Below are 27,855 nucleotides of genomic sequence, written 5' to 3' on the forward strand. Positions count from 1 at the left end.
CAGGGCAAGAAGCTCACACATCTTCACCTCCTGGGTCTCTCCTTGGAGCATTCAGCATCCTCTGCCCCTCCGTGCGCTTCCCACAGTGAGCTCGCCTCAGTGGGGTCCTGGGGAAGCCACCGGGTTCTGCACCCCCACTTTGCAGTCAGATGTGACTCTTAGCCAGCCAGTAAAACAGAGGTTTATTCAATGACAGGAACAGGTCTAAAACAGAGCTTGTAGATACAGCGAACCAGACCCCTCGGCCGGGTCCATTCTGGGGGGCAGTGAACCAGACCCCCCACGTCTGCACTTCACTCCTCGACCCCAGCCAGCTCCAGACTAACAACCCCCTCCCAGCCCCTCCGCTCTCCTCAGCCCCTTTCCCGGGCCAGGAGGTCACCTGATCCCTTTGTCTCCAACACCTTCAGCTGGCACCTTTGCAGAGAAGGGGCCCAGGCCATCAGTTGCTAGGAGACAGAGTGCCAGGCATTTAGGTGCACTGTCCCTTTGCTCTTCAGCAATCACATGCCCTTATCCCACCACCTAGATACTTAAGAACTGCATAGGGGACACTGAGGCACCAACACAGTATTCAGAGGAAACATCAAGAACATTCCCAGGTCGTCACAAGAAGGTTTCTATCTATGTCTATATTATATAAATAAACTATTGTTATTATCTGAGGTCTTGGCCACCGGTCCTGCTCAGGCCACTGCCAGATGAGTAAATGAAACCCCAAACTGGCAGCAGGCTGGTGGCTGGAACCCTAGACAAGGATCCCAGGCCCTGCTCAGCCTGCTGCTGGTCTGGGGTTCTGACCACCAACTCCTGCCAGCCAGGATCCCGGCCGCCAACCCCTCCTCAGCCTGCTACCAGCCTGGGATTCTGCTCACTCAGGCTGGCAGGAGGCAGAGTGGGGCTGGCGGCTGAGCTCCTGACTGGCAAGGGGCCGGCAGCCGGAACCCTGGAGTAGCAGTAGGCTGAGTGCTGCTGGCACCCCAGACTGGCAGCAGATTGAGCCACTCAACCCTCCACCGGCCCTGCTCAGCCTGTCACCAGCCCAGTCAGCCCGCTGCCGGCTGAGTGAATGGAACCCCAGGCTGACAGCAGGTTGAGTGGTTCAGCTGGCCTGCTCAGCCCACTGCCAGCCTGGGGTTCCTTGGGGGTCCCCAGGCCAGCAGCAGGTGCTGAATGGAGCCGATGGCTGGTATCCCAGCTGGCAATAGGGCAGCAGCTGGAACCCCAGAGCAGAGATGGGCTGAGCCGCTTAGCCTGCTGCTGCATACCATCAAAAATCAGCTCACCTGCCACCTTTGACACATGTGCCGTAGGTTGCCGACCCCTGCTTTATACACTAGTAAGAAGATGAGCATATTACAGTTGTTGGAGGGTTCTTATCAGGAGTAACAGGCTATAGGAAAGTCAGTCAACATTTTTTGTTTCTCTGATGAAAACTGGCCCACCCCCTGCCTTTAACCAAACCTGTCACTAATAATTGTCAACAACTTAATTTTCTGTTTTTGGCTAAGATATTGATTTAAAAAAAAATATATTGAAATTGGATTCAGGATTGTTAGCAAGAATTTTTGGCAAACAAAGTTGTTAAATGACAATCTAAATGGCAACACAGTACTGCTTTCATGCTTGGCTCACCCCCAGCCTGCTGCTCCAACAGCTGCAATAGACCCCAAAATCCACCTCTTGGGGTGCAGAGTGGCAACAGAAGCAGCAAACCCTCAGGTGCAATCACACGCCAATGGGCACCACCACCACCCTTACGGACCATGGTGAAGTTAGCACAGCATCTGATCTCAGACAGGTCACCCATGGAGCCACAGCAGCTCATCCTGCCCTGTGCAGCTCCCCCCGGATGAGATGGATCGCTGGCAGCTGCCAGCCCGGGGAGAGGCGCTTCCCAGCTAGGGTGGCCAGATCCAGATGTCCTGACTTTATAGGGCGAGTCCTGATATTTGGGGCTTTGTCTTATATAGGCACCAATTACCCCCACCTAGAGTGACCAGACAGCAAGTGTGAAAAATCAGGACAGGCAGTGGGGGTGAAGGGAAAGGGGGTAAAAGGAGCCTATATAAGAAAAAGACCCCAAAATTGGGACTGTCCCTATAAAATAGGGATATCTGCTCACCCCACCCCAAGTCCTGATTTTTCACACATCTGGCTAACCCCAACCCAGCCCTGTGTGACATTCCAATCCTTGCCGCCTGCCCAGGAAGTGAGTTACTTTCACTTTCATTCCTCAGCAGGCAGGCAGCCAGCTGCCTCCTCTCCCCTCCCCTGCAGCACCTCACCCAACCCAGCCCTGGCGGAGGGGAGGGAGGAGAGAGAGAGAGGGGTGCTCCTGAGGAGGAGGGAGAAAGGAGGGGGTGCTCCATGGGGCGGGGGGGAGAAGAATGGATGTTATGGGGGACAACAAAGGATTCTGGTTCCAGAGCCACAGAGCTTGCCTCACCTGACCTCAGCCGGGGGGAAAGAGTCACACTCACAGGTGAGCTCCTTTCCCAACCCCCCCCCCCTTCCCAGAGACCCCAGCAGCCAATCCCATTCCTCAGACTGTGCTGCATTCGGCTCTCTCTAGGACCCAGCAGCCCTGCTTCTACACTGTCGGGGCTGCCTGCAGCGTGGTGCCCCCAGGGAGAATGAGGCCCTATGCCCCTGCCTATTCTGCCAATGCCTAAGGACGGCCCTGCATGTAGCTGCTTCATGCCAGCTGCAGTGCAGAGAATGAGATGTAGAGTCGCAATTCTTCCACCCTCCTAGACACAGTGCTGTGTCCCATCTGCCCCATCCCATTTGCTCACAAGGAGAACTATCATCCAAGTAAATTCTACTGGCCCTTTCTCTCTGTCCAGGGGGCCCAAGTTACAATCTTAGCAGGGCCAAGTAAGAGACTAAAGGGGGGGCCCTTTTCCTCTGCATAGCCAAGCAAGGGCTATGCCAATCTAGCCTGCTGTGAGTAGCACCATTAAATTCACTGGGATGACCCACATGAGTAAGGGCTGCAGAACCACGCCCCACAGGAGGCCCTGAACACTGGAGTTTTCCCTGTACTTTTTAAAACCAGAGTTTGTACATGAGGTTGCCAATGAACAAGGTCACTGCTGGGTAATGGGATCACTAACAGATTTTCATTGTTTACTTTGGCAACAATAGAAACTCTCTATAAGCCAGAGTCCTATGACATCATTTCCTTTGTCTGCTGATTAGAAACAGCTCACTCCCTTATAGTCCAGAAACAGAGGCGCAAGGGTGGGAAGGAGACATGCGTGGGTTCAACTCAGATCTGCTTGTCATGATAAAGCAACATACATTCCAGGCCTGTATTTTTTTCTGCCTTCTTTTAGTAGCAGCACAGATAAAAGTCAGGACTGTAATACGGATGAAGGATTTCTGGCTGTGTAATGTGAACCAGGCCCAGGCTGATGTGGTGATTTGAGAGCCTCTTTCTTCATGGACAGTTTGCATTCCCCAAATATCTGATTGATCACAATGGTCCCTTCTGGCCTTGGAATCTACGAAAAGCCGAGGCAGAGCCCAGGCTGTGCGTGCAGTGTAGACACACCCCAAGAAGCCAGGTATTATGTTTAATGGAGATAATGAAAGCCCCTACATACTTGTGGCTGAGTTGGTAGTGTTTCATTTACTCCCACCCATGTAAGAAATAGGGGAAAGAGAAGGGAATCAAACCAGAAACGAGAAGAAATACTACGTTGTATGTTAATTGCACTTTGGAAGATTATTATAATGGCTTCCACTGTCAAACCACCTCAGGTTAAGACATTGTGGCACGTCCTATGGAGGGATCAGCAATGCCACATGTACAGTTGTCTATCTGGAGCACAGGCGTTTGATTCTATACTTGCCAGCTAGGCAGCGGCTGCTAGATTTGGAAGGGAAATCATGCATAGCTGCCACACAGCCAAAGGAACAAGTAGTCCCATTGGGACTAATTATCATCCCCAATAAGCTAATGCTTGAATCAGAACCACTATGCTGACTTCTCCTACCCCAAAGTGATGAGTCATTTTGAGATTCTCTACTCTTCTCCACATTTCTTACATGGGCAGGAAGAGAAATGGTATGGCTGGAAATAGAAAGATCACAGATAACTCAGCAAGTTACCTCTTAAGCCAGATAGCTGGGAAAGCTTTTGCATGTTCTTTAGCTCTCTCTAGCTCTGTCTCTCTCAGGTTGGCCCCTTGCACTGGTGGTGGCTGAACTTCAGAGGTGTTCATTTGCAGGAGAGCCATCCGCTGACAAAAGCCACAGGCATAGAAAAGGTCCAGCTTCTGTCGCTGTGAGTGATGTTACAGAACCTGTAATCCCTGAAGGATTCTTGACTATGATGGTGGCCATTCACTGTCCTCTGAGATTTTCTCATTTCCATGACGCTTGAGACTGAAGTGAAGCTTTGTTTCCAACTAACAGCCAGTGAGAATGACGAGGCTCAGACCAGCCGTGGAATGTTACCCACATACATAAAAGGCTAAAAAGAAAGTCAAGACCCATTTTGTGCTTTTACTGTACACGGGAGTGGAGAGGCCTACACATAAGCTGGGGAACTCAGTGGGGCTACGTTTATGAGGAAGGTAAGCAGGACGTGGCCCTTAGCTTGGATTAGACTTCTCCTGTTGTTTTTTTTTAGGGCTATCAAGCGATTAAAAGAATTAATCATCATTAATCGCGCAATTAAAAAAATTAATTGAGATTAAGTGCAGTGTTAAGCAATAATAGCATACGATTTATTTAAATATTTTTGGATGTTTTCTACATTTTCAAATATATCGATTTCAATTATAACATACAATACAAAGTATACATTGCTCACTTTATATTTATTTTTGGTTATAAGTATTTGCAGTGTAAAAAAATCAAATGAAATAGTATTTTTTCAATTCACCTAATTCAAGTATTGTAGTGCAACCTCTTTATCATGAAAGTTGAACTTACAAATGTAGAATTATGTACAAAAATAACTGCATTCAAAAATAAAACTTAAAACTTTAGTGCCTGCAAGTCCACTCAGTCCTACTTCTTGTTCAGTCAATCGCTCAGACAAACAAGTATGTTTACATTTGCAGGAGATAATGCTTCCCTGAAACAATGTCACCTGAAAGTGAGAACAGGCATTCTCATAGCACTATTGTAGCCGGCATCTCAAGATATTTACATGCCAGATGCACTAAAGATTCATATGTCCTTTCAGGCTTCAACCACCATTCCAGGAGACATTCATCCATGCTGATGATGGGTTCTGCTAGATAACAATCCAAAGCAGAGCGGACTGACGCATGTTCATTTTCATTATCTAAGGGTATGTCTATATTACCAACCAGATCGGCAGGTAGTGTTCAATGTATCGGGGATTGATTTATTGCACTACAGTACTTGTATGAGGTGAATTGAAAGATCCTATTTCTTTTGTTTATCATTTTTACAGTACAGATACTTGTAATTAAAAATAATATTAACTTACAGAATACAATATCTATGAAAATGTAGAAAAACATCCAAAATACGTAATAAATTTCACTTGGTATCCTATTGTTTAACAGTGTGATTAAAACTGTGATTAATTGCGATTAATTTTTTTAATCAAAATTTTTTTTGAGTTAATCACATGAGTAAACTGCGATTAATCGACAGTCCTAGTTTTTTTCCATTTGCAATAACAATGCACCAAATGCTAATCCAGGTTCTCTTGTTACCTTCTCATTTCGCATTAGCAAAAGGATCAGGAGTACCACCACTTGGAACAAGGGTTGTCATTTCAGCACAGCAGGAACTACATCCCTGCTTGAAAGACATCCTTGCTACAGATTGAGGAGAAGTTGAATGGTCTAATATTTCCAGTCCACACAGGGGACAAGAAAGAAGACAACAAGCTACATGTGCGAGAGTCTGAAATGATCCTTTAATAAAAGACATTCAGTCTGCACTGTGGGCTAGATGGCGGAGCGTGTGAAATGCCTGGGATTACAATGAGGGCGCGTCCAGGATATCTGGTTTTGATCCTTGTTTTGTTTCAGAACATTTGGAAATAATATTTCTTAGCACAAACACTCTGCAAAACAATTGACATTTATTTTCTGGTTTAACAAGCAAAGAACTTAAGATGGATAAGTCTTAAAACAGGGTTCTCAACCTTTTTCTTTCTGAGGCCCTTCCCCCTCCCCATATTATAAAATTTCCACGGACCATCTGTGCCACAACAACTGTTTTTCTGCATATAAAAGCCAGAGACAGTGTTAGAGGGCAGCAAGCAGGGCAACTGCCCGGGGCCCCATGGATGGGGCAGGGATCTGTGGGGGAGAAGGTCATGAAGGAGGGGGGGTTGGATGGGGCAGTGAGGGGCAGTCAAGGGTGGGAGTTCCGGGGGCAGTCAGGGGACAGAGAGTGGGAGTGTGTGTGTGTGTGGATGGAGGGGGGTCTGAGGAGCTGTCAGGGAAAGGGGGGTTGGATGGGACAGGAGTCCTGGGGGTGGGCCATCAGGGGGCGAGAAGCAGGGGAGGCAGATAGAGGGTGGGGACTGGGCCATTCCCCCCTCCCCTAACCAGCCCTCCATACAATTTCTAAAGCCAGATGTCGCCTTTAGGCCAAAAAGTTTGCCCATCCCTGCTCTGGGAACTATTTAAATTACAGCAAAAAACAAAACAAAACAAACGCCTGCTTTCTCATGCGACAATAAAGACTTGCTCCATGACAATTCCAGATGAAAAATGGTACCACGTGGGCAGTTTATTAGACTTAGATTTAATTACTTTGTTGAAAGTTTAGCATTGAACATGCAGTGTACACAATAGCCCAGATTCTAGTCTCACTCTGCACCAGGTGTATCTCCACTCCCTGTGATGCAATGGCTTCAGATTGGTATTGGTGTAAGTAAGCTCAGAATCAGACCTAAAGTATTCAGAATAGAGGTCATTAGATATAACATAAATTAGGTCATTTTTAATAAGGCTCAAGATCAGAGCATTGCACCCAGTTGTATTCCTATAAGCAGCCCAAAAGGCACGCACAGTTCAAAATCTGTATACAAAGTTTCAAGGCAAGCATCGTATCTTCAGATACTTGGAAGAGTCCAGCGTCGCTTAAATAATCGTCGTCAAAATTCACAAACTCAATGTCCCTTCTGTAGTGAATTTTGCTCATTTTCCGTATGCACCGTGTAAACGCATATTTGGCTGCAGTGCTGAAGGCTTCCCAGCTATAAACATGTTCAAAATGCATGTCAAATTTCGGGTAATCCTACAAATTAAAACAACAAGCATTATGTAATCCAAGAGCTGTCAGCCAGCTACGAGAAGTATAGCTATATAAGAAGTATATAGGCAATATGCAAGACACGTGTTGAGTTGTATTTCATATTTATATTACTGTAGCAGCCAGAGGCTCCAGTCAAGATTAGGGCCACATTGTGCTAAATGATAATATTAGACAGAGACAAAAGGCTTGTCTACATTACCAGCTGGATCTATAGGCAGAGACTGATCCAACGGGGGTTAATTTATCGCATCTGGTCTAGATGTGATAAATTGACCGCCGAGCGCTCTCCCGTCGACTCCGGTACTACATCAGGGCGAGAGGCGCAGGCGGAGTCGACAGGAGAGTGTCAGCCGTTGACTTACCACAGTGAAGACACTGCGGTAAATAGATCTAAGTATGTCACCTTCAGCTATGTTATTCACGTAGCTGAAGTTGCGTCACTTAGATCGATCCCTCCCAGTGTAGATCAGGCCAAAGATATAGTCTCTGCCCTGAAGAATTTACCATTTCAGAGAGCGAGATCCTCGGCCCCCATTCCATCTAAGGCAATGCAACCCACCTGGAAAGCTGGGGTTCCCTTGCTGTAGGGGAACTCTCATGCTGTGAAGATGGCATAGCTGGCTCCACATACCTGCTCCTCTTGGTTTAAGGGGGACGGTGGAAGCAGGTTGGGGCAAAATGGGAGTCAGGGAAGGTGGGACCAGAGCTCAGCATGTAATTGAATCTCAGCCTGCTCTGACTTGCGCTGGAGGCTGGTTTGAGTCATGTAGAACCATCTTTGCCTGCCCGCCTCCAGCTGAGCATTTAGATGTAAGGACAGAGTGACATGAAGAGATGGGCAGAAAGTCTTAGACATGTAGTCCACTGATTTGGGCTACTGCAGATAGTGGACAGTAACCATATGGTTGATTGCATTCTGAATATTTACATCTGTTGTATGCGCATAGTGTGTTTTTTCTTGTAGGTTTCCTTCCTCCACCCAGATGGGCAGAGTGGTGCATTAAATGTTCAAATGTTTCTTATTTTGTCTTCTTCCCCCCACCAAAGCAACCAAACAGCCAAAGAATCTCTTCACAGGCCAGCTGCTGACCAGGGTTTGGGCTTTTCAGATCTTTCGAGCTGGAGTAGATTTCACATGTGAACACTTGTGGGAAGAGTATGTGCTACGTTGGCTGTTTCCCCAATCAGACTACTTTATTCATGCCAGAAAAATCAATCTCCTTTGGTATCTGGGATAAAGCCCAGGACTTAGTTTCATAGGACAGTCAGCACTAATGTGGCCATCCCACCATCTGTTCACCTGTAGGCTACAAATTCTGTTCCATAGGAGGAATACAAGTTACCCCTGAGGAAAACAGCTGTGGGGTTAAGTGACTAAGGTGCCTCTGGAAAGTGGCATTTAGAAGCCAATGTAACTTAAGTCCTTTGGAACGTTTACCTGGCACCTTGGCATGAAAAGAACTGGAGTGGGGATAAGAGGCAACACACACTGAGATTTCATATGCCAAGACAAATATTTAGACAAAAAAAAATCTGAAAAGGCCTGACTCTCACCATTGCTAGACACCGATTTTACCCAAATCAATGCAGCTGATGTAGGTAACAACTGACAGACCTTTTTTTAATGCTAGGCCTTTCCTTGATAGAAAACCACTGTTAAGCATCTGTGACCCAGAAACCTCTTAGTGCCAATCGGCAGGGGGCACAGCGGTGGTCCATAAGGTTTACGGCCATCTCTGGCATCTGACACGTGCATTCCTGTTCACCAAAGAGTGTCATGTGAAGTCTCAAATAAAAGCTGGTGTCACCCTGGTTATTGTTGCAAAAGGCCAACACGAATGTTGTGTAAAGACTTATGTACATATACTGAAAATTGTGTTTAGAGGCTGGTCACCTGGAAAGGGGAAATCAGGTTTCCTGTCAGACAAGAAATGTGTATCTAGCTGGCTGTTTGCATATAAATTAAGTATTGTGTAGGCTGAACTGAATGTGTGGATTTCAGACACAAACTAACAAACAGGAAGAGGGGAAGAGAATCTTGTCTGGAGGTCCTCATCAAAGACTTGCTCTACTGTACTTGGTGGACAAAGGATACACACCTTCACCCTTCAGCGAGGAAGCAAAAGGACAGTGATTTTGCTTCATGACAAAGGAGTTTCAACCAGGCTTGGCTGGAAAAATCACTGGACAGAAATTCGGGTGAGAGAGACCTCTGCAGTCAGGAAGTCAACTTGTTAGTTAAATGTAATCTCTAGAAAGCGTGTTAGGATTTTGCTTTATATGTAACCATTTGTTTCCAATACTCTTACTCACTCTCGCTAGAATCTCTGTCCTTTGATGATATATTTGTAGTGAAAACAAGAATAAGTTCCAGTACTATGGTGTTCAGCGACGTGCTGGTCCCCAGAGTATCGTACAAGAGCGAGGCCTGTGGAGGCCTGAAAGGCAGTGCTTGTGCTGACACAGACTGGTGGTTTCTGGGAGCTGATCCACAGCACAGACAAGATTACTTCCTGGGCAGGTGGTGGTGAGGTGCCTTCCAAGAACCTTCACAATATCCCCACAAATTACCTGTGAGGTAACCATCACAGAGCAATTCGACTTACTTGCATGGCCTCTTTTCCATCTATCAAGGTTAGATCTTTCAGCAGCCACATACAATCGATTTTGTACTGAATGCTTGTCTTCTCCTCCACAGTGATCAAATAGATGATTTTCACATCTTTTTCTCTGGTAACTGGGACAGGAAATAATAACAAACAACATTAAATATAGAACAAAAAAGTACAAGTATTTCATTTAGTGAACATGGGGAATCTGGATTTTTAAGTGGTTTCCCCTTTCAGCTGGAGGTATGCGTTGGCTGCATAGTGGTTAATGAAATGTGTTTCCACACATTACAGTCAAGTCAGGGTTTAACAAACCAGGTGTCTGACCTTGCTTTCCATTACTAGCGTGGAGGGAAATAGGGTGGTTCATCTTCTGCCTACACACTGTAAAATAAGAGGATGCCTTTCCAGAGTAGACATAGTCCACATGGCATCAGCATCTGTCATGCACAGGAGTCGGCTGTTCAAACACAGTGAGAAAACTTCCTTGCTGACATAAAGCTCCTGTACAATCTGAAAGCATTTTTACAAAGCTCCCCTAAGTTCTTTATGTGCACCCTCTAGTCCTGTATGTATGGAGCCAGATGGACACTTGCGCAGCCCAGGGTCAGTGTGGAGTCACACCACCCTATGTTAAGTGCCAGTAGGGATTGGGCTTCCTTCCAGAGCACTCAGGCACTCAAGAAGTGGCATAGTGTGCACATTCCCTTGGAGGATACAGCATGTACCCTCTGACTAGCTAGTTCTGGTACAGAGTAGGGAAGAGGGCAGACAATGCCCCTCTGCGCCTCTTCCTTTGAGTTGCCTAGTAGCCTGGGGTTTCAAGGACGGAGTGGTCCCTATGCTCTGCTGAGTGCAAGGATTACAGTGTGCCTGGCTTCTGCATGAGGTCACCTGAGGAACAATCAGCCACAATCCTACCCTGCAGGAAACACTTCACCACTGAAATACAGCCACATCTGGGAACCGGTGCACAGCCAGGAACTGCTGGCTAAAGGTGAAGGGCAATTGCTGCTGTTACAAAGAGTGCCATGGAAACACTGAATTACATCCAGAACAGACAAGACTTAGATCTTTTAAAGTCTCAGCTACATTCTTCCTAACAAAGGTCATGGAACTTGATCGAATGATGCTACTATCTGTGCCTTCCAATACCAGCCTTTAGGTGTTCAACCATCTCTCTCCTTCCTGTCCCCCAGCTTCTCGTATGCTAGGCTATTGGTGGTGCTAGAAAACAAGTTCAGCTAAGTGATAAAGGGCGCGTTGCATGTAGTGAAGGTTATAAGAGGAATAAAGCAGTCCAGTCCCCAAAAGACTGACACCATCCACAGTTCTAGTGGATTTTAAGCAATTGAACACATTCAATTAATGCTGCTTGGTATTAACAAAAACAACAACCCAGCCATAAATTGCTGTTTACATCTGCTGTTGGAAACATCAAGGTTATTAAACTGCCACAAGATCATAACCTGCGATATACTCATGTTAATGCAAACCATACCAAGCCTATTTTTACATGCGTGAGATGTTTGGATATGAATATGGTGCTTAATCCACCTCCCTTCAGGGGTGTAACTTCCATCATGGTTAACAGGAGCTGGACAGGACCAGGAAGTATGCAGCAAGAATGACACTCTTCTAAGTGGGGAAAACGCTGACTAACTCGCATAATTGGGCCCTTTCTAATGAACAGATGAGCACTGTTCGTGGATAGAGATAAATACTGTGTGCATCACTGTAACATCTGTCAATGTGATGGGACTGTCGGGATCACAAGAAGATCACACTGAATGACAGAGGTAAAAAAGCTATTCAGTTACATCACCGAAACCAGTCCCTCCCTGGGACAGGCATAGTCCACAAATGCCTTTGTAGAGCTAGGTAAGAGGCAAGTATCAAAGACTGCCTTAGGGGGAACTGTCTTGCTGGTTTGCTTTTCTCAGAGCCTTTAGTGTAATTTTGCTTTTTTGCATTTTCATGCATGTTTTTTTATATCATCTTGCAGAACGTATTGCTGTTTTATATTGATAAAGTAAAAGCATTTACTTGTGGCATGGAGATATTCTGCAGCCTTGTAGGGAAAAAACCCTCTTTGTTCAAAGTACACAGGCCATAATAAACTGGAAAATGATTCCATACCATGCTACATTTGCAATATGCCACTAGTGCTCACAACAGACAAGTGTGACTTGTATTGTATTAGCATGGCTTGGGATTCAGCAACCAGTAATTGGCAACATTAGCCCAATTAGAAATAGGCTGTGCCTCAAATTTATACATCTTTAAAACAATTATCATGTGATAATGCATGTGCATTACATATCAGTGCGTTTTATTAATCATGAATATAAAATAGCTGAGGAAAGAACATATTTAGGATGAAATAATTGTTTTAATTTCACCTTTTAAATATTCAAAAAACAACTCACCCCATCCAAAAAGTCCATCCCCTAGCATCAAATACTGCATTTTTCAATTAAAGTCAAAACCTGGCTGACATTGAAGATAGTTTGGAGCTTTAAGTAAATGCACACAGATTTCATTGAATTCTGTTCTCTGTTACTAGACTTTTGAGTTAAGTTTTTTCCCCTCCTCCTATTATCTTCTAGCAAATCTTCACTCTCTTTGGGTTGATGAGATATGACTTTTAACGCTAATTTTTTTCATTATCTTCTAAGGGTGGAGTATGTTTGCCTGGAACATTGCTAATAGTGAGGTTATTGAGAACCCTGAAGTTAGTTAGTTATGTTTAAAAAGACCAGGGAGCAGAATGGTGGATGCAGAGAGCTTTGATATTGTCACTCTAAATCGGCTTTGAGTAGAGGACAGGGAATTATTTAAATAAAAGACCACTTTTACAAGAATTCCATCAGAGTCTTCTCATTATGAAGAATTTATCAGTAGCAATATGGAGAGTCAAAAGGTATTTGCCAGTTTAAATATGATGCTTTTCGTATTCATTCCAGAATGAAAATATATTCTCACAGAGGTAAAGCAAGTAATTGGAATTGTGTGGCTCAGATCCCAAATATTCTCCATGAAGTGTTGCCGGGTTTGTGGTATCAATTCCATTGCAAAATTATATCATTATTAATCATTTCTAGAACACTACAAATCTCCATAGTGCTTCTACAGACTAAGAGAGCCAAAATAAATACTGTCATTTCCATCTAAATGTGCAATTAATTTCAAGGAGAAATGCCATCTATTAAAAAGCAGTTCAGTGTCAAATGTATTACTTTAATATTGTTAACAGCTTCTTGTCAAATGTTCTTTACATTTCTAGACAAACTTGGCTCTAAAAAAACCAACCCTTTTGTTTAAACCTGATGTACTAACATCCCCAAATTACAATAATTATGGTAAATTGAAAATGTAAAAAAAAAAAAAATCCCATTCAGATTACTAGATCAAAATAGCTGCTGTTATATGTTATAGCCTGTGAAATATAGAAGCATGAGCAGCGTGTTTATGAGACAGAATTCTATCAGGTTAAAATAATTGTGTGAAGAAATCACCATACCTGTAACGCACAGATAAAATCGCTCCTCTCCCTGCACAGTGGAAGGCATTGATAACTCCAAGACATGCACAAGCTTCTCTCTTTTAGGTCTGAAAACAATGTCTTGGAGGCTCATTTTTAGGCTTGCTGACATAGCTAGTCTATCTTCTATAAAGCCAGGAAACAGAATGGTGGATGCAATCTGACAAGCTGTACACACATCTCGAAGTATACTGGACACCCAGGAGTTTGAGACATTGTTTTGCACAAAAGCCCAGACTCTCCAGACCTAAGAGATCAATACTTTACAAATCAGATTAGCTGTAAGAGTACATAGTATAATGAAGGGCCATGCCCTGAGGGTTCAAACACTTTCATGCACACTCATTCCACCTCTTTCTCTGCAGGTGAGGCCGGAGGCTAGGTGAGCGTATCTGTTATGTATTATACGCATTTACCTGGAAAAACAGGAGCGAGTGAACAGAAGTCAGTTTGGTGTGTGAATTATTCATTTGTCTAGCTCAGCCTTCTTGGCTGAGATGGTGTGACTTGCAGTTTTTGACTAGAGTTCTGATTTGGTCTGTTGGAGTCTATATACATGGTAATGGTCATTCTAGAAATCTATAGCTACAATAGATTCTTCTCCCACACTCTAAAATTCAAATGGGTTAAAAATCTTAGGGTTTGGCCCATCTCTGTTTCATCCAAATGTTTGTGGGTTTGCTATATGCTGCACACATTGGTATAAAATAAAGCACATCATTTCTTGCGTTTTTGTTGTGCTCAAGAGATTTTGCCAACATAGTTACAGCTCATCAGTGGAGTTTTCTGAAGAAACAGCCAGAAACCACAAGAATTCTTGTCAACTCTTGTGGACAAGAGCTGTGAAAGATTACGGGAAAACCACCAAATTGTAGTCAATAGTTCTGTGTTAAGGACATCGCAGATTAAAGGGGATTGCCCTCAGGGTCAAATAAACAGGGAATTCTGTTCCTGACTGCTACTGGACTCACTATGTGGACTTGGGCAAGTCACAGAGCCATTCTATGCCTGTTTCCATCTATAAAATTGGGACAACACTTACCCAACATTGAGAAACACTCAGATTTTCAAGTGGAGAGTGTAGCGTATTGCATTTATTACCATAGGTTTTGTGAAAGTGCTTATGATTTCACATTACTTACGGCAGCTGTTTGTAGGATAAAGAGATTTATTCACAAATAATTATTCAATGAACAACCCTTCCCATCCACATCGTTCACAATGAATGATTCAATCAGCTCTATTAGTTTATCTAACCTTCCAGCCTTCTCTTCAAGGGTGTATTTGCCTCTCATGGTGAAATGAAAACTTATGATGAGAACTTTATAGAATCAGGCCTAAGCATGTACCAGACTTTAAGCATGTAATTCCATTGAATTCAATGGAAAATGTAGGCACGTGCTCAAGCTTATTGCTGAATCAGAGCCACACCAGCCTACCATCATACCAGGGATGGTGATGTCCATTATACCTGCCATATGAAATCCAATACGCTCTAAATTGCTCTTTCCCTAAGAACACAATCTAGTAGGTGTAGTGCTTCCAGCCCTCAAGAGGATGTTGATAGATAATTGTTTTAAATATTAGTTCATTCAACAGTTACTTTACAAATGTACAATGGAGAAGAAATCAATGTTCATCTTATGATAACATTATGGGTGCAATTAGACATTGCGAGTTAACTGAATTTTCTGTCTCTGAAGTCTGTCCTGAATGTCAAGGCCATTCCCATTAGTCCAATGTATTCTTTAAGCAGTAGTGTAGGGTTTTATGGTTCACTCTAAGGAGTTCACTTGAAATCACTAATACTCTATATTCACCCTCATACCAGTAGCGGCTAGAAGAACTCCCATTGAAGTTAACCTCCCGGCACATCTGCACAAGAGTCAGCCACAATCTGGCTCGGTATTTCTTAATTTTTTCCTCAAAACATTTCTTCTCAATTCTACTAGATCTTTTGTGCTATTAACTCCCCATAATTAATCATCTCCTAACTTTTGAAGCAATTGTAAAGGACCTAAATACAGATATTAGGCTCCAATTTCTACTGTCTTGTGCTTTGTGTAGTCTTATCCTCTAGCCATTGACCCTTTATGAAACCATTGTGATATGGAAGCACTTTACACTCCCTTCACATGCGTTAAGTGACCAACACAAGATGCAAGACAGTTGGGAATCTGGCTCCTTGTGTGTTTGAAGAAAATGATAATAATGACCTGAGCACAAGAACACATGCCCCAATCTATCCAGACACTTAAGCACGTGCTTAAACTTTGCTAGTGAGTTGTCCCATTGACTTCAAGTTAAGCATTCACTCAAGTGCTTTATTAGATCAGGGGCTCCCTGCAGCAAAAAGGCACAGTACTATGCAATGGAAATGTCTACTTTTGGGATGAAAAAGTCACAAAAATTCGAAGGCTCCACACCAAAATAATGAAAATGTTTAAAATCGTAACTAGAGACTGTCATAAATGTACCTATGTATTTTTCAAAGATTTTAGGTCTCCCATATACAATTATTTCCTAAGATAATGGAAGCACAGGAGTTTATTGTGTTGTACATACTTTTGTATTTCTTATTTTAAAAATGAAAGTGACAAGTCTACGTTAACTGGAGTAAGCCTGGGCCCAAATCCAGAGGTTCTGACTCAAGCAACCCATCCACTGAAGTCAATTCAGATAAAAGGTAAAATCCAGGCCAAGTCACAATATTATAAGCATGTTGTAAGATTTCAATACAGCTACACCAATTTACACAATGGGCTCAGTCCTGCAAGGTACTGAGCTCCCTGAGCTCAGTCTGGTTTCACAAGGAGGTGTGGGTGCTCAGCACCTTGTGTGATCGAGCTCTGAAGTATTAGACCAAATCTGATCATAAACATTTCTAAATGAAGCAGATGGCCCAGATCCATAGATAAGCTATGATACAGCATTAGATACAAGCTCACAGTAGAGGACATAATTATTTTTTTTGAAACAGCATTTATTTGTTAAAACTTGCAATCCATAGAAATACAATAAATTTAACATGTACACAAAACTTTGGTTCAATGAAATATTTAACATCTAAAACATCTGAGGAATGAAAGGCACAGGACCAGGCACTCAAATGCACTGAATCACCAAAAGTGCTGTTTGCACTGCTATGACGGAAGAGAGAAATTGGGAGGGTGTGGTGGTGAGAAGGTGAAACTGGAAGAGGGATGGGGGGAAATAATAGTTACCAAGTACTGCCAAGTCAATACAGGCTTTTGCTTCTTTCACTTATAGACGTGACATTCTTTATAAAAAGTGCCAGAGCTCTTTCATAATAGACGATGGGTCATTTCTTAGAAATGAACTGAAAGAGAAGGAAAGGGACACAAAGAAGAGCTGGTAGCTGGTTGGATTTCAGTCAACCTCCGTTGACCCACAAGGTCTTAAGAACTCATTCCCTCTTTCGTGGAACCATTTGTTTGAAACTGTGGAACAGAGAGATAAATTAGTTAGAATTGTACATAGAGCCTGCATGTAACCTTCAACGCTTGGTTTCTAGGGATGAAATTTTGTTTGGATTAACAAAATGAGGTGGTTGAACTGAATGGTTGTGTTCCTCCTTCTCCCACACAAGAGCTAAAGAGACTCAGCGGAGGGGGTGCAAAGTACCTTTCCAATTCCCCAATTCTGGGGCTAGTCTTAACTTATAGCAATGGTGGCAACATTCCCCTTTGCATTATTCTGCCAATTTGGGATCACCCCACAGTGTGGGGTTGTCATAACTTTATTCCCAGATCTGGACCTTAGCGTCCAAAATATGGGGGTTAGCATGAAAACCTCCAAGCTTAGCTACCAGCTTGGACCTGGTACTTGCTGCCACCACCCAAAAAATTAGAGTGTTTTGGGGCACTCTGGTCCCCCTGAAAAACCTTCCCTGGGGACCCCAAGACCCAAATCCCTTGAGTCTCACAACAAAGGGAAATAATTCTTTTTCACTTCCCCCCTCCAGGTGCTCCTGGAGAGATACACAGACACAAGCTCTGTGAATCCAAACAGAGTGACTCCCCCTCTCTGTTTCCAGTCCTGGAACAAAAAGTACTTTCCTCTTCACCCAGAGGGAATGCAAAATCAGGCTAGCCACTTCAACACACACCGATCTCCCCTGATTTCTTCCTCCCACCAATTCCCTGGTGAGTACAGACTCAATTTCCCTGAAGTAAAGAAAAACTCCAACAGGTCTTAAAAGAAAGCTTTATATAAAAAAGAAAGAAAAAATACAAATGGTCTCTCTGTATTAAGATGATACAATACAGGGTCAATTGCTTAAAAGAAATATTGAATAAACAGCCTTATTCAAAAAGGATACAAATCAAAGCACTCCAGCACTTATATTCATGCAAATACCAAAGAAAAGAAACCATATAACTTACTATCTGATCTCTTTGTCCTTACACTTAGAAACAGAAGATTAGAAAACAGAACTACTTCTCCAAAGCTCAGAGAAATCAGGCAGCCAGAAAACAAAGACCCCAGACACACAATTCCCTCCACCCAAAGTTGAAAAAATCCGGTTTCCTGATTGGTCCTCTGGTCAGGTGCTCCAGGTGAAAGAGACGTTAACCCTTAGCTATCTGTTTATGACGGGGTGCTTTGGTAATTCTCCCTCTGCAATGCTCTTTATGCTGGAGTGGGAGAATGGGTGGTGTAGACCTCTGTGCAGCCGGTGTATTCCCATAAATATTCTCAGCTAATGAATCTACCTTCTATATTCCAGCACAAAACAGCTGGATAGAGGATTGAGGATGTGGATTTTTGTTCACAGGCTGTGGAGATGAACATCTGAGGCCCAAAGGCAGAATTCACTTTCCATTGGCCTGACAACATCAGAATCTATTTACTTCCAGAACCTGTTGTAAAACTGTCTATTTTGAATAAGTGGTAATGAAAAACATATTCCAGTGCAAGGTTAGAATTAGCTGGGGGACACACACATGCCAATTGCTTTACTTAGGGTGATCTGAAAGTAACCAGTTCCTAAGTACATTGCAGAAAAAGTTCTTCTCTTTGGGTTCCATTTGATCTTTTCTTAATTGTGTTATTTCTCGTAAGTGCTCTGCAAGTGTCCGTGCCGCAGAAATTGCTCAGATACTATTTAGTCAAAACTACATCATCACTTTCCAGGTCACCAGTCCACCTAACGAGTCCACCCTCTATATTCCAGGCAGAGTATGTCACCTGGGGATATGACCACAAAGGGACCTCTGTAATTACTTAGGTCCCTATCCTGCAAACACTTATTCACGTGTTTAACTTTTAAGCAGGTAAGTAGTCACACCGACCTCAGTGGGACCACCTGCACATTTAAAGTTAAGTCCATCTATATGTTTTCGTAGGATCAGTGCCTTGAACCCCAACCATCCTTGATTTTGATGGCATCTGGATCTAGAGATGTAGCATATTGAAGCAGCAGCCTTGTAAGTGTGCTCAACATGAAAAAAAAAAAAGGATATTCACAACAGTGACTAGAGAATGCAATAACTGGGTGTAATGTGTTATTTTTATTTGATGCAACACTGGTGGGGTGATGGATATTTATGACTGAAAATGGCAAAAGTGAAAACAGCAATGCCAAAGCTACAGAATCCTTTTGAAGGAAGTTCAAACAATATTATCTTTTCACTGAAAGGGGAATGTATTAGTCAGCTTGCAATTTTTGTTACTAAAGGCAAGCAGAGGACAATGACTTACCCCATTTGCACCCTACTAATACTGGGCAAGCTGCATGCCTTGTTCGATAATCACCCTCGCCACTTCTGAAAAGATTGTACCAAAACACTGCTGTCCCCTGAAAACGGAAGTCTGGATTAAACAAAGTTCAACGCAACTATTCAGAATGTGTATATGTGAGAGAAGGTATGAGAGAGAGAAAGTAAAAACACCAAACTTCAAGCTTGTGGCTCACTGCTGACAGTATATCAAAATTAAATAATTTAAACTCCAACCCTTCATTTATCTCACTTTTCTCTTTGCTCTTCTAAGCTTCACATCTGTTCAATAAAAAACCTCTCATTCCCTCCCTCCCTTAGTGCACTCTGGATTTATGAGACTGTCTATATCTTTATTTAAATTGATCCAAGGTTTCTCCATTTTATTCCTATGTCAGGAGCTACAACTCTGCATAGGAGAGCCACAGCTGCTGCGCTAATTCACTTGGGCAGCCAAGCCTTAGCTCAAACTCACGCATATAAATCGGCTGGGACTCTCTCAGTCACAGAGAACTAGGGACAGTGACCAGGGAGTCCTGAAAGGAGAAAACCTAGACACTGCCACACTGAAGGGGAAGCTCAAGATGAGGATGCTTTTTTTGTTCTTATTTAAGATAAAGGAAAACCCTAAGGAACGAGCAGATGATGTGTTTAATATCTAGTATGGGTGTACTGGGTCTGGAGCAGGTAGTAATCTTACCGCCATGCAATTCCTTTCCCATTAAAAGCTGCCCCTTGTAGGAATTGTTCAGACTGTGTACAGACTGCCATTCTACAGTCACCCAGAACCAGGTTTCGTTGCTTTCTACAATGGCAATATGCAGGCCCATAATCTAGTGCAGCCCTAAATAAGTCACTACTACCACTCGTATCATATAAGTGTACGATAGCAACGTTTTCACTAACTTTAGTGTGCACGTGGGGAAAGAGGAGAAGGAGTATATACAAATAAAGCAGTTGTTACCTTTTGGGGCCAAATTGCAGCCCCAAAATCTGGGAAAACTGTAGCACCTCCAGCTTCTACATCACTCATCTGGGAAAATAAGTTAAAGTCACCATAACACAAACATTTTATGATGCAATGTCAGAGCATGCAAATCGCAACCACTGAACCATTATAAAAGTCCCCAAGGCACCAGTGGTAACACAAAAGTTATAAATCATACACTGTATAAACAGACAATTAATTACATGGAGGATGCTGAATTTGAAGTGTGAACAGAACACATAAAACTTGTGCGACAATCAGGGTCCAGACTCCTCAAAGGGAGAAGAGAGAGTCTGAACCCCAAAGAATGAGCAGTTGTTGTACACAATGTTATTTTATATTTAAAAAAATGCCAATTAAGGTTTTTATGAAAGCTTAGAATGTTCTGAACTTGATGGTCATTATGAGATATGTATACAGGGTATGGTTATGAATCTATGTACAACAATATGCCCCTGACTATGGATATGATTTTGTTATGGTAAAATTAAGCAAAATTCACAGAACAGTCTTGGTAGAAAAGACAAAGTCAGTGTATGGTCACGGCAGAGCTGAAGCTAAAGTTTGGGGCTGACAGCCTGAGCCCCGCCATCCGGGGCTGAAGTCAAAGCTGAAGCCAAAAGTCATGGGGATGTGTTAAAGTTACAGAATCTGTGACCTCCATGACCAAATCATACCCTTGCTCATGACTAGTACTATAACTTCATGTATACCTCTCAAGCTAGTTGTTTACATAAAACTAACTTCAAGTACCCATCCATTGTCCAACCAGGCAAAGATAAGGGTGGACCATTAGAATGAGTGGGAAAACACTGAAACAACTTGAAACTGAAAAGAAAACCCCTGTCCTGCCAAACTGAGAAAGGAGGGAATTTCCCTCACCATAAATGAACACAATCTGAGGACACATCTACACTTAAAACGCTACAGCTACACCACTGTAGCATTTTAATGATGATACTCTATCCCAATGGAAAGAGCTCTCCTGTTGGTGTAGTTAATCCATTTCTCCGAGAAGCGGTAGCTATGTCAGTGGGAGAGGTTCTCCAACATGGTGCCATCTACACAGGGGTTAAGTCGATATAACTATGGCGCTCAGGCATGTGGATTATTCACATCCCTGAGCATTGTAATTCTCCTGGTATAGGTCTGTAGTGTAGACCAGACCTGAGAGAATATGTCTCCAAAAGTTAGCTGGTAACGGGGGAGCAGGTTTCACTCCTTCAGGGGTGATGAACCTCAGGGGAAGAGTCTTAGCCCTGGTCTATACTGGGGGGGGAGGAGAGGATCGACCTAAGATACGCAACTGCAGCTATGTGAATAGTGTAGCTGAAGTTAGCGTATCTTAGGTCGACTTACTTGGCCGTGAGGACTGCAGCAAGTTGACTGCTGCCGCTCCCCCACAGACTCCGCTTCCGCCTCTCGCGAGCTGGAGCTCCACAGTTGATGGGGGGCGCGTTCAGGGATCAATTTATCCGAGTCTAGATGAGATGCAATAAATCGATCCCCGAAAGATCAATCTCTACCTGCTGATCTAGCGGGTAGTGAAGACCTGCCCTTAGTGTATGGTAGTTAAGAACTTAGAGCGGATGGATCTGGGGACTCAGAATGGGAAGGGTTGCTGAGAGTGAGTAGGCTGGTGGTAGGCAGGGTGAGATCGTTATGCTTGTATGCTTGCTATTGGTGTCAGGGCTTTGAGCTACAGCAGCATAGCAGTAAGGCATCTGAAGTTATAAGGCAGGAGAGTGAGAGAACCCCTTACTGGTCTGGGTGATCCTCAGAATGTCTCAGCTTGGTCCAGCCTTTAAGGCGCTTAAAAGTAGCCGAAGATTTTTGTTCACTTCACATGTATATGTTATACAGAGAGATAAGGTAGGTGAGGTAATATATTTTATTGGACCAACTGCTGTTGGTGAGAGAGACAAGTTTTTGAGCCACATGGAGCTCTTCTTCAGGTCTAGGAAAGGTACTGTGAGTGTCACAGTTAAACCTAAGGTGGAACAGATAGTTTAGCATAAGTTGTTAGCACGTGTTGTAAGGGACCCTTCAAGATAGAGTGACCTGTTAACACCTCTGCAATCATAGGACAAAAAGAGGGCATTAGTGCATTTCAGGTTGTTGTAATAAGCCACAAACTCAGTGTCTCTATTTAGTCGACCTGTTCAGGCTCATCTTTTGAAAGGTTGTGCAGGTTTCCTTTGAAGATGAAGACTGATATGTCAGAAACGTCTCTATGTATTTCCATTGATTTCAGTGGGCTTTAGATCAGGCCTCCAGTGAAGAGGTATAAAACTGGGTTTGACTTCAAAGAGAGCAGAATCAACAGCCAAACCACTATTGCCATCAATGGGAGCAAGACTGGATCTTGTGTTCTGAAAACATTACCAACCCAAATACCATCATACTTTCTCATTTTGATTTGGTCATTATTATTACTCTGGTGTCCAGCTTGGTACCTACAGTAAAAGGGCACAGGATGCCATTGGCATGAGGGGCCAATTCCCTCTCTCCCCAATCTAGAAAGCATAGTGCATGCAGCTTTGCAAATTAAAAACCTACATTTCAGCAACAAAACAATCTTTTATAATAGGCACCTAGGACATACTGCCACGCTGTACATGTCCTATAATAAGGGAAATTTGCTGTTGTACATGTAGAACTGACAATGTATTTCATTGTTACTATTTTAAATCTCAGCCAAGGCTGGTCAGAAAATGTGAAAAGCCCAATATAAGCCATGGCCACTGAAATTTCATCCTAACTAACAGACTCATTTGGGACCACTGTTTCAGACAACTGTTTTATTGTTTCAGTCAAGTTGTTGCTGGTTGTTTTTATAAGCTGCACTTGACATTTAAAATATCAGCTCATTCAAAACATTTTGCAAATGGGGTGACACCTACCCTGTATCATCCACAAACTATACTATATAACAGGACTGAAGATCCAGACTATTGAGATAATTATCAGATAACCTCTATGTCACTGTCAGAATAAAACAGCCATACAAACACAGGCAGGGCAATATACAGCTTGGAATCTGCTTGCAGAACTCCCATTCATTTCAGTGGGGATGAGTCAGGGAAATTCGTGTATGTGGCCCTTAGGTTCCATGCTGGAAATGCCCCATAGTAACATTTTCAGTACTTGCACTTGTAGAAGAGTTTCTTAACTGAAGTAGCATTTTGTTAGTCATGTCTCCATTTGCAAAGGCAATAACTGCACTACAGTATGCTAGCTTTGAGCGGAGAATTACAAAGGGGAAACTGCCAGAAGATCCACAACATCAAGTGCTATCAACCATGGGTGAAAAAGATGGAAGTCCCCTTAACAAACATCCGATGGCTAGGATGCTGAGTGAAAGGTTATGTTTCAAGTCACTCAGCCTCTTTCAAAGTTTCACTTTGAAACTTCTGAGTCAAATTCTCCTCTCGCATCTGTGTGGATCCAGTGAAACAAATGGATTTGTTCCAGTGTAAACAAGAGAAACATTTAGTCTCTATTCATATTATGTTTTCCACATTGGGGTTAAGCGATACTGAACAGTGATAGCAGCAGATGGTGTGAGAACAAGGAAATACCCATTTTCAGATGCTATAGCTTTTTAGTGAGTCTGTACTACAGCTTGTGCAACTGGTTATTTGTAAAAGTGATGCTTCAGAAAGCATCACTCGATACGTACAGGATTATCATACTTACGTAGTTTAAAAAAGTGGCCACACGATTTCCAGTCCCTAAACGCTTGAAAGCATCAGGTTCATCTTTCTATAAAATTAAATGAGAATCAACTGCAAACTTCAAGAGCACAAACAACAAGGACACAGAGGTACTTACATAGTTAAGAAACGTTGCTAGCCTATTTCCTTCCGTTTTGAGTGTGCTGTCAAAGGGTCGCTGTAATAGATAACAACTTTAACCCAAGTTCCAAACAGGCTCACACTAATGTTACATGCGTGTAGCTCTCTGCAGAAACAATTCCAGTAGTTTGACACAAAATGTGGACACTTTATATGGAGTGGCATATAAAGGCATTATGTCTTACAGCCAAACTACGTTTTGCAATAGCATGCAATGTGCACGTTGGGAAAGTATACGTAGAATTGAATCAATGCAGATCCTTCAGCAATCAGAAGCATCTGAATAGAAATATTAGGGCATAGAGCACAGACATTCTGCAAATAAATATTATAACCCTTATGAAATTTTCAGTGTGGATGGCAGCTGTATTGGTATTACTGGGCCTGATCCAAAGCCCACTGAGGTCAATGGAAAGATCCCCATTCACTTCGGCAGGCTTTGTATCAGACCCCTAGTTTTCCTAAATGTCTGATGCAGCAGCAACGGTGCAGGTCTAACCAATTGTTCCCACATATAACCAGGGGCGGCTCTAGGCATCGCACACCAAGCGCGTGCTTGGGGCGGCAAGACACTGGAGGCGCTCTGCTGGGCGCTGCGAAGGCGGCAGGCAGGCTGCCTTCGGCGGCTTTCCTGTGGAGGGTCCGCTGGTCCCGCAGCTTCGGCGGACCTCCCGCAGGCGCAGGCTGCCTTCAGTGGCTTGCCTGCGGAGGGTCTGCCAAAGCCGTGGGACCAGCGGACCCTCCGCAGGCAAACCACCGAAGGCAGCCTGCCTGCTGTGCTTGGGGCGGCAAAACGCCTAGAGCCGCCCCTGCATATAACATACTCTCTCTCTGAGAAACAGAGCCGAGTATTTTTAGCTAGCTGTAACAGGTTGTAATAGCAATAATGACAGCAGCAAGACCCCACCAACTGTCTGGGATTAATAAATGGAACAAGAATCCCAATTTATCATTAATCCCCAGAAAAAGCTTGGGGGCCTCATTCATTATTGTTTAGGATCACATGCTAAAGTCAGTTTAAGAGTGGCATCAATCACCTCCCATCACCGATACAAGCTACAATTTATTTTAACATCTCAAGTGCCAAAAGCAAAAAAAAACTTCAGCCAGGAGATGTTAAGATGCATTGTTGTGAAGGAACAAACAAGAAAATCCTGAAGATTAGACAGGTAATGGAGAAAATCTGGATAAAAAAAAACACACTCAAAAATATAAACTATTTCAAATCAATTTTGGATGCAAGAATACATCTGTCCTGAAATGGGTTCACAAAAGGCACTGTGATTTAAAACATACACAATCCACTTGAAACCAACAATTCATAAGAAAATGTTTAAAATTTGGACCATCACAGGCTTGTCGTGTTTCTGCCAAATGCAGCCTATGTGAAGATTTTGGAATTTGGGTTCCTAAAAACAGGTCTGAAAGTTTTGAGTGATTGACATTAGTGCTCAAAGTGGGACATACTGTACAAAGTTCTGTGAGGAAACAAAGAGCTGCAAAATTGCGTGGAGATTGCAAAATATGGGAATTTGCAAACGCACCTGGAGCGGAGAGAACCAGTCCAAACCCATACTGAGTCTAATTGTTGCCTTGCCTTAACTTTGGCAGCAATTACTAGCTAAATTCCAAGTGCAGCTCCTTCCTAAGTGCCTAATCCAAGAGTAAAGCTTATGCTGGCCAATTTGATGGCTAATTTGCATTCTTTATTGAAAGTCTATCAACCTCCTTTAGTTCAAAGTCTTTAAAGAGAACATAAATGTATTTATTTGCATCCAGAGATTACACAGACTCCAAGTTAACAGGAAAGTGATGTTCAGTAAAGCTAACAAGCCAAAACTTGCTTATGAGCTGTAAAAGTCTGATAATGAACATGAGCTGTCCGTGTTGAAGTTCTGTTTTAATGCTGACAAAGGCCCCGATCCTGTATTCAGAAACATTAACGTGGAACTATGTGCTCATAAAATAAGTGGGACCCTGATGGGCGCAGGGAGTCCATGATAGTGGGTCCAAATGTAGGACCAGAATCTGAATTCGGATTTAACTGTAACAAGCTAACAAAACATTGGTTTAAACCAAACAGTTATAAATGGAATATATCCTAAAAGGACAGCGACCCATAGCTCCCCAGTAGGGTTGGCATGGTCACTGACTGTGTTTAGGTGGCACTCGTGGACTCCTACTGTCTCTTTCTGTCTGGTACTCAGATACCCAATCCTGCAAGGTTCCAAGTACCTCCTGCAAGCTGTTAAATACCAAAGCAAACAGGAGCAGAGGTCACTAGCCACCTCGCAAGGTCAGGCCCTAGGTTAATATTAAAATCATTTTTCATGAAAACAAACATTACATCATCTCTCAAAATGAACCTTATTTTAAAGTACTATTTGCATTCAGCATTAATGTAGAATGAATTTGACACTGTGATCTTACCCTTGAGAAATCAAAATGTGGCTCATACTGTCCTCCCATTCCATAATTAGCAACCTAGGGTGTGGGGGGAAACAAACACATTTAATTGCAAATTAGATAGTTGGGAGGACAAATATTTTCTTCTTGAAGGCAAAGATCCAAACTAGGGGGGCAGCTTGTTCAGGGTAAGCCCCTGGTGGGCCAGGCCAGTTTGTTTACCTGCCACTTAGGCAGGTTCGGCTGACCGCAGCTCCTAGTGACTGTGGTTTGCCGTTCTCAGCCAATGGAAGCTGCTGGAAGCGGTGCGGGCCAAGGGATGTGCTGGTCATCGCTTCCCGCAGCCCCCATTGGCCTGGAGCGGCGAATCGCGACCAGTGGGAGCTGCAATCGGCTGAACCTGCGGATGCAACAGGTAAACAAACCAGCCTGACCTACCAGGGGCTTACCCTGAACAAGCCGCGCCCCTAGTTTGGGAACCACTGCTTTAAATGGACCTACATGGCTGCCAAACTAAGAAAAAGAATCCTCCCTTGGGGTGGGGCTGCTGCACCTCCCTCTAAATGGCAGTACTGGCTAATGGACTGCCAGTAATGCAGATTCTCTGGCTCCACATGTTATTCCTTGGCTGCCCTCTATTCTTCCATCTTTGCTATCCACAGAGAGAACAAACTGCTCCATTGCACGGCTCTGTAGCAGGAAGTGGAATGACTATGCTGACACTCTTCATGGGGTCCCTGCCCACCCACACCATGGGAATGTGCTGGTTCTGCGTTGCTTAGGTCTTCTGATACCTGTTGAGTGAGATGGTTGGGAAAATCACCCCTTCCTACACTCACTTCCATGTAAGGCTAAATCCTGACCCACCCGACTGACTGGCACGCTTGGAAGCTGCTTACAGAACATTGCGGTGTTAACCCAGGTAAGAAATATCAGAACCAACCTGCAATAGTTCAGCTGTTTTTACTGTTAATCCCGTGATATGCTGCATTCGGTGATTCACTCTGGCAACAACAGGGTCATCGTGTTCCTCCAACCATGAACTGGGTACAGAGGTGAGGGGAAAAGAGCAAAAAAATAAATGAGAAATCCAATACTCAGAACAGCCCTACTTCATTATTTTACCTCACCCACCTTCTCTCTAATATCTTGGGACCAACCTGGCTCTCACTACACTGCATACTCCTTCACTCTGCCAGACACAGCTTTACCACATGTGACTCTATACCAGAACCTTTGGCGGTTTCTGAAAGGTTTTGCCACCTGCGAAGTACTTCAAATTTAGTTTCGTTCACAGACAGCAGAGACAGGTGTGAAAGCTTTGGTTTTGGTTTTTGCACAGTTCTGTAAGACTTTTACTAATAAAAACTGCAAAAAGTGGGTGTTCGCTCTCGAAACTAGAAGGTGAGAACACAGCAAAGAACTTCCAGGCATAGCAAAGGGCCAT

At 43.4% G+C, this 27,855-nt stretch overlaps 2 protein-coding genes and 1 long non-coding RNA gene across 11 annotated transcripts in view; 1 reads left to right on the forward strand and 2 right to left on the reverse strand.

The window, feature by feature from the left end:
* Window positions 1-2,441: 2,441 nt before the first annotated feature.
* LOC115656199 lies at window positions 2,442-6,257 on the forward strand. 3 transcript variants are annotated; one of them, XR_004001597.1, is made up of 4 exons: window positions 2,445-2,485; window positions 3,342-3,572; window positions 4,188-4,586; window positions 5,724-6,257. It is a non-coding gene; the product is annotated as an uncharacterized LOC115656199 (long non-coding RNA). The 3 variants fall into 3 exon arrangements; XR_004001596.1 differs by having other exon boundaries at window positions 4,239-4,586; XR_004001598.1 differs by lacking the exon at window positions 3,342-3,572 and having other exon boundaries at window positions 2,442-2,485.
* A 733-nt stretch (window positions 6,258-6,990) lies between these two features.
* On the reverse strand, window positions 6,991-13,510 carry LOC115656130 (exocyst complex component 1-like). The gene is made up of 3 exons (XM_030572448.1): window positions 13,396-13,510; window positions 9,870-10,000; window positions 6,991-7,245 (listed from the first exon to the last, which is right to left on the reverse strand). The coding sequence occupies exons 1-3, from the start codon at window positions 13,508-13,510 to the stop codon at window positions 6,991-6,993; spliced, it is 501 nt and encodes a 166-aa protein (XP_030428308.1).
* Window positions 13,511-16,378: 2,868 nt separating this feature from the next.
* P4HA2 (prolyl 4-hydroxylase subunit alpha 2) overlaps window positions 16,379-27,855 on the reverse strand; it is a 52,247-nt gene continuing 40,770 nt past the window's right edge. For 5 of the 7 annotated variants that reach the window (XM_030573559.1, XM_030573557.1, XM_030573555.1 and 2 more), the window contains 6 exons: window positions 27,352-27,451; window positions 26,433-26,486; window positions 23,845-23,910; window positions 20,122-20,190; window positions 19,141-19,237; window positions 16,379-16,877 (listed from right to left, as the gene is read on the reverse strand). In XM_030573559.1, the coding sequence (XP_030429419.1) occupies window positions 16,807-16,877; window positions 19,141-19,237; window positions 20,122-20,190; window positions 23,845-23,910; window positions 26,433-26,486; window positions 27,352-27,451 (457 nt within the window). In that variant the 3' untranslated portion in view covers window positions 16,379-16,806. Of the gene's footprint in view, window positions 16,878-19,140; window positions 19,238-20,121; window positions 20,191-23,844; window positions 23,911-23,979; window positions 24,040-26,432; window positions 26,487-27,351; window positions 27,452-27,855 lie in introns of all 7 variants that reach the window. The other 2 variants (XM_030573560.1, XM_030573554.1) reach the window with 2 other exon arrangements.

Source organism: Gopherus evgoodei, chromosome 8 (assembly GCF_007399415.2).
Source record: "Gopherus evgoodei ecotype Sinaloan lineage chromosome 8, rGopEvg1_v1.p, whole genome shotgun sequence".
Lineage (NCBI taxonomy): Eukaryota > Metazoa > Chordata > Testudines > Testudinidae > Gopherus > Gopherus evgoodei.

Bases quoted from the DNA above. Each gene is read 5' to 3' on its own strand.
- LOC115656130 (XM_030572448.1), bottom strand. From the start codon at position 13,510: ATGAGCCTCCAAGACATTGTTTTCAGACCTAAAAGAGAGAAGCTTGTG. The intron at 10,001-13,395 runs GTATGGTGATTT...TTCCTGTCCCAG, and splicing joins ATTTTATCTGTGCGTTACAG to TTACCAGAGAAAAAGATGTG. The intron at 7,246-9,869 runs GTAAGTCGAATT...TTTAATTTGTAG, and splicing joins ATGGAAAAGAGGCCATGCAA to GATTACCCGAAATTTGACAT.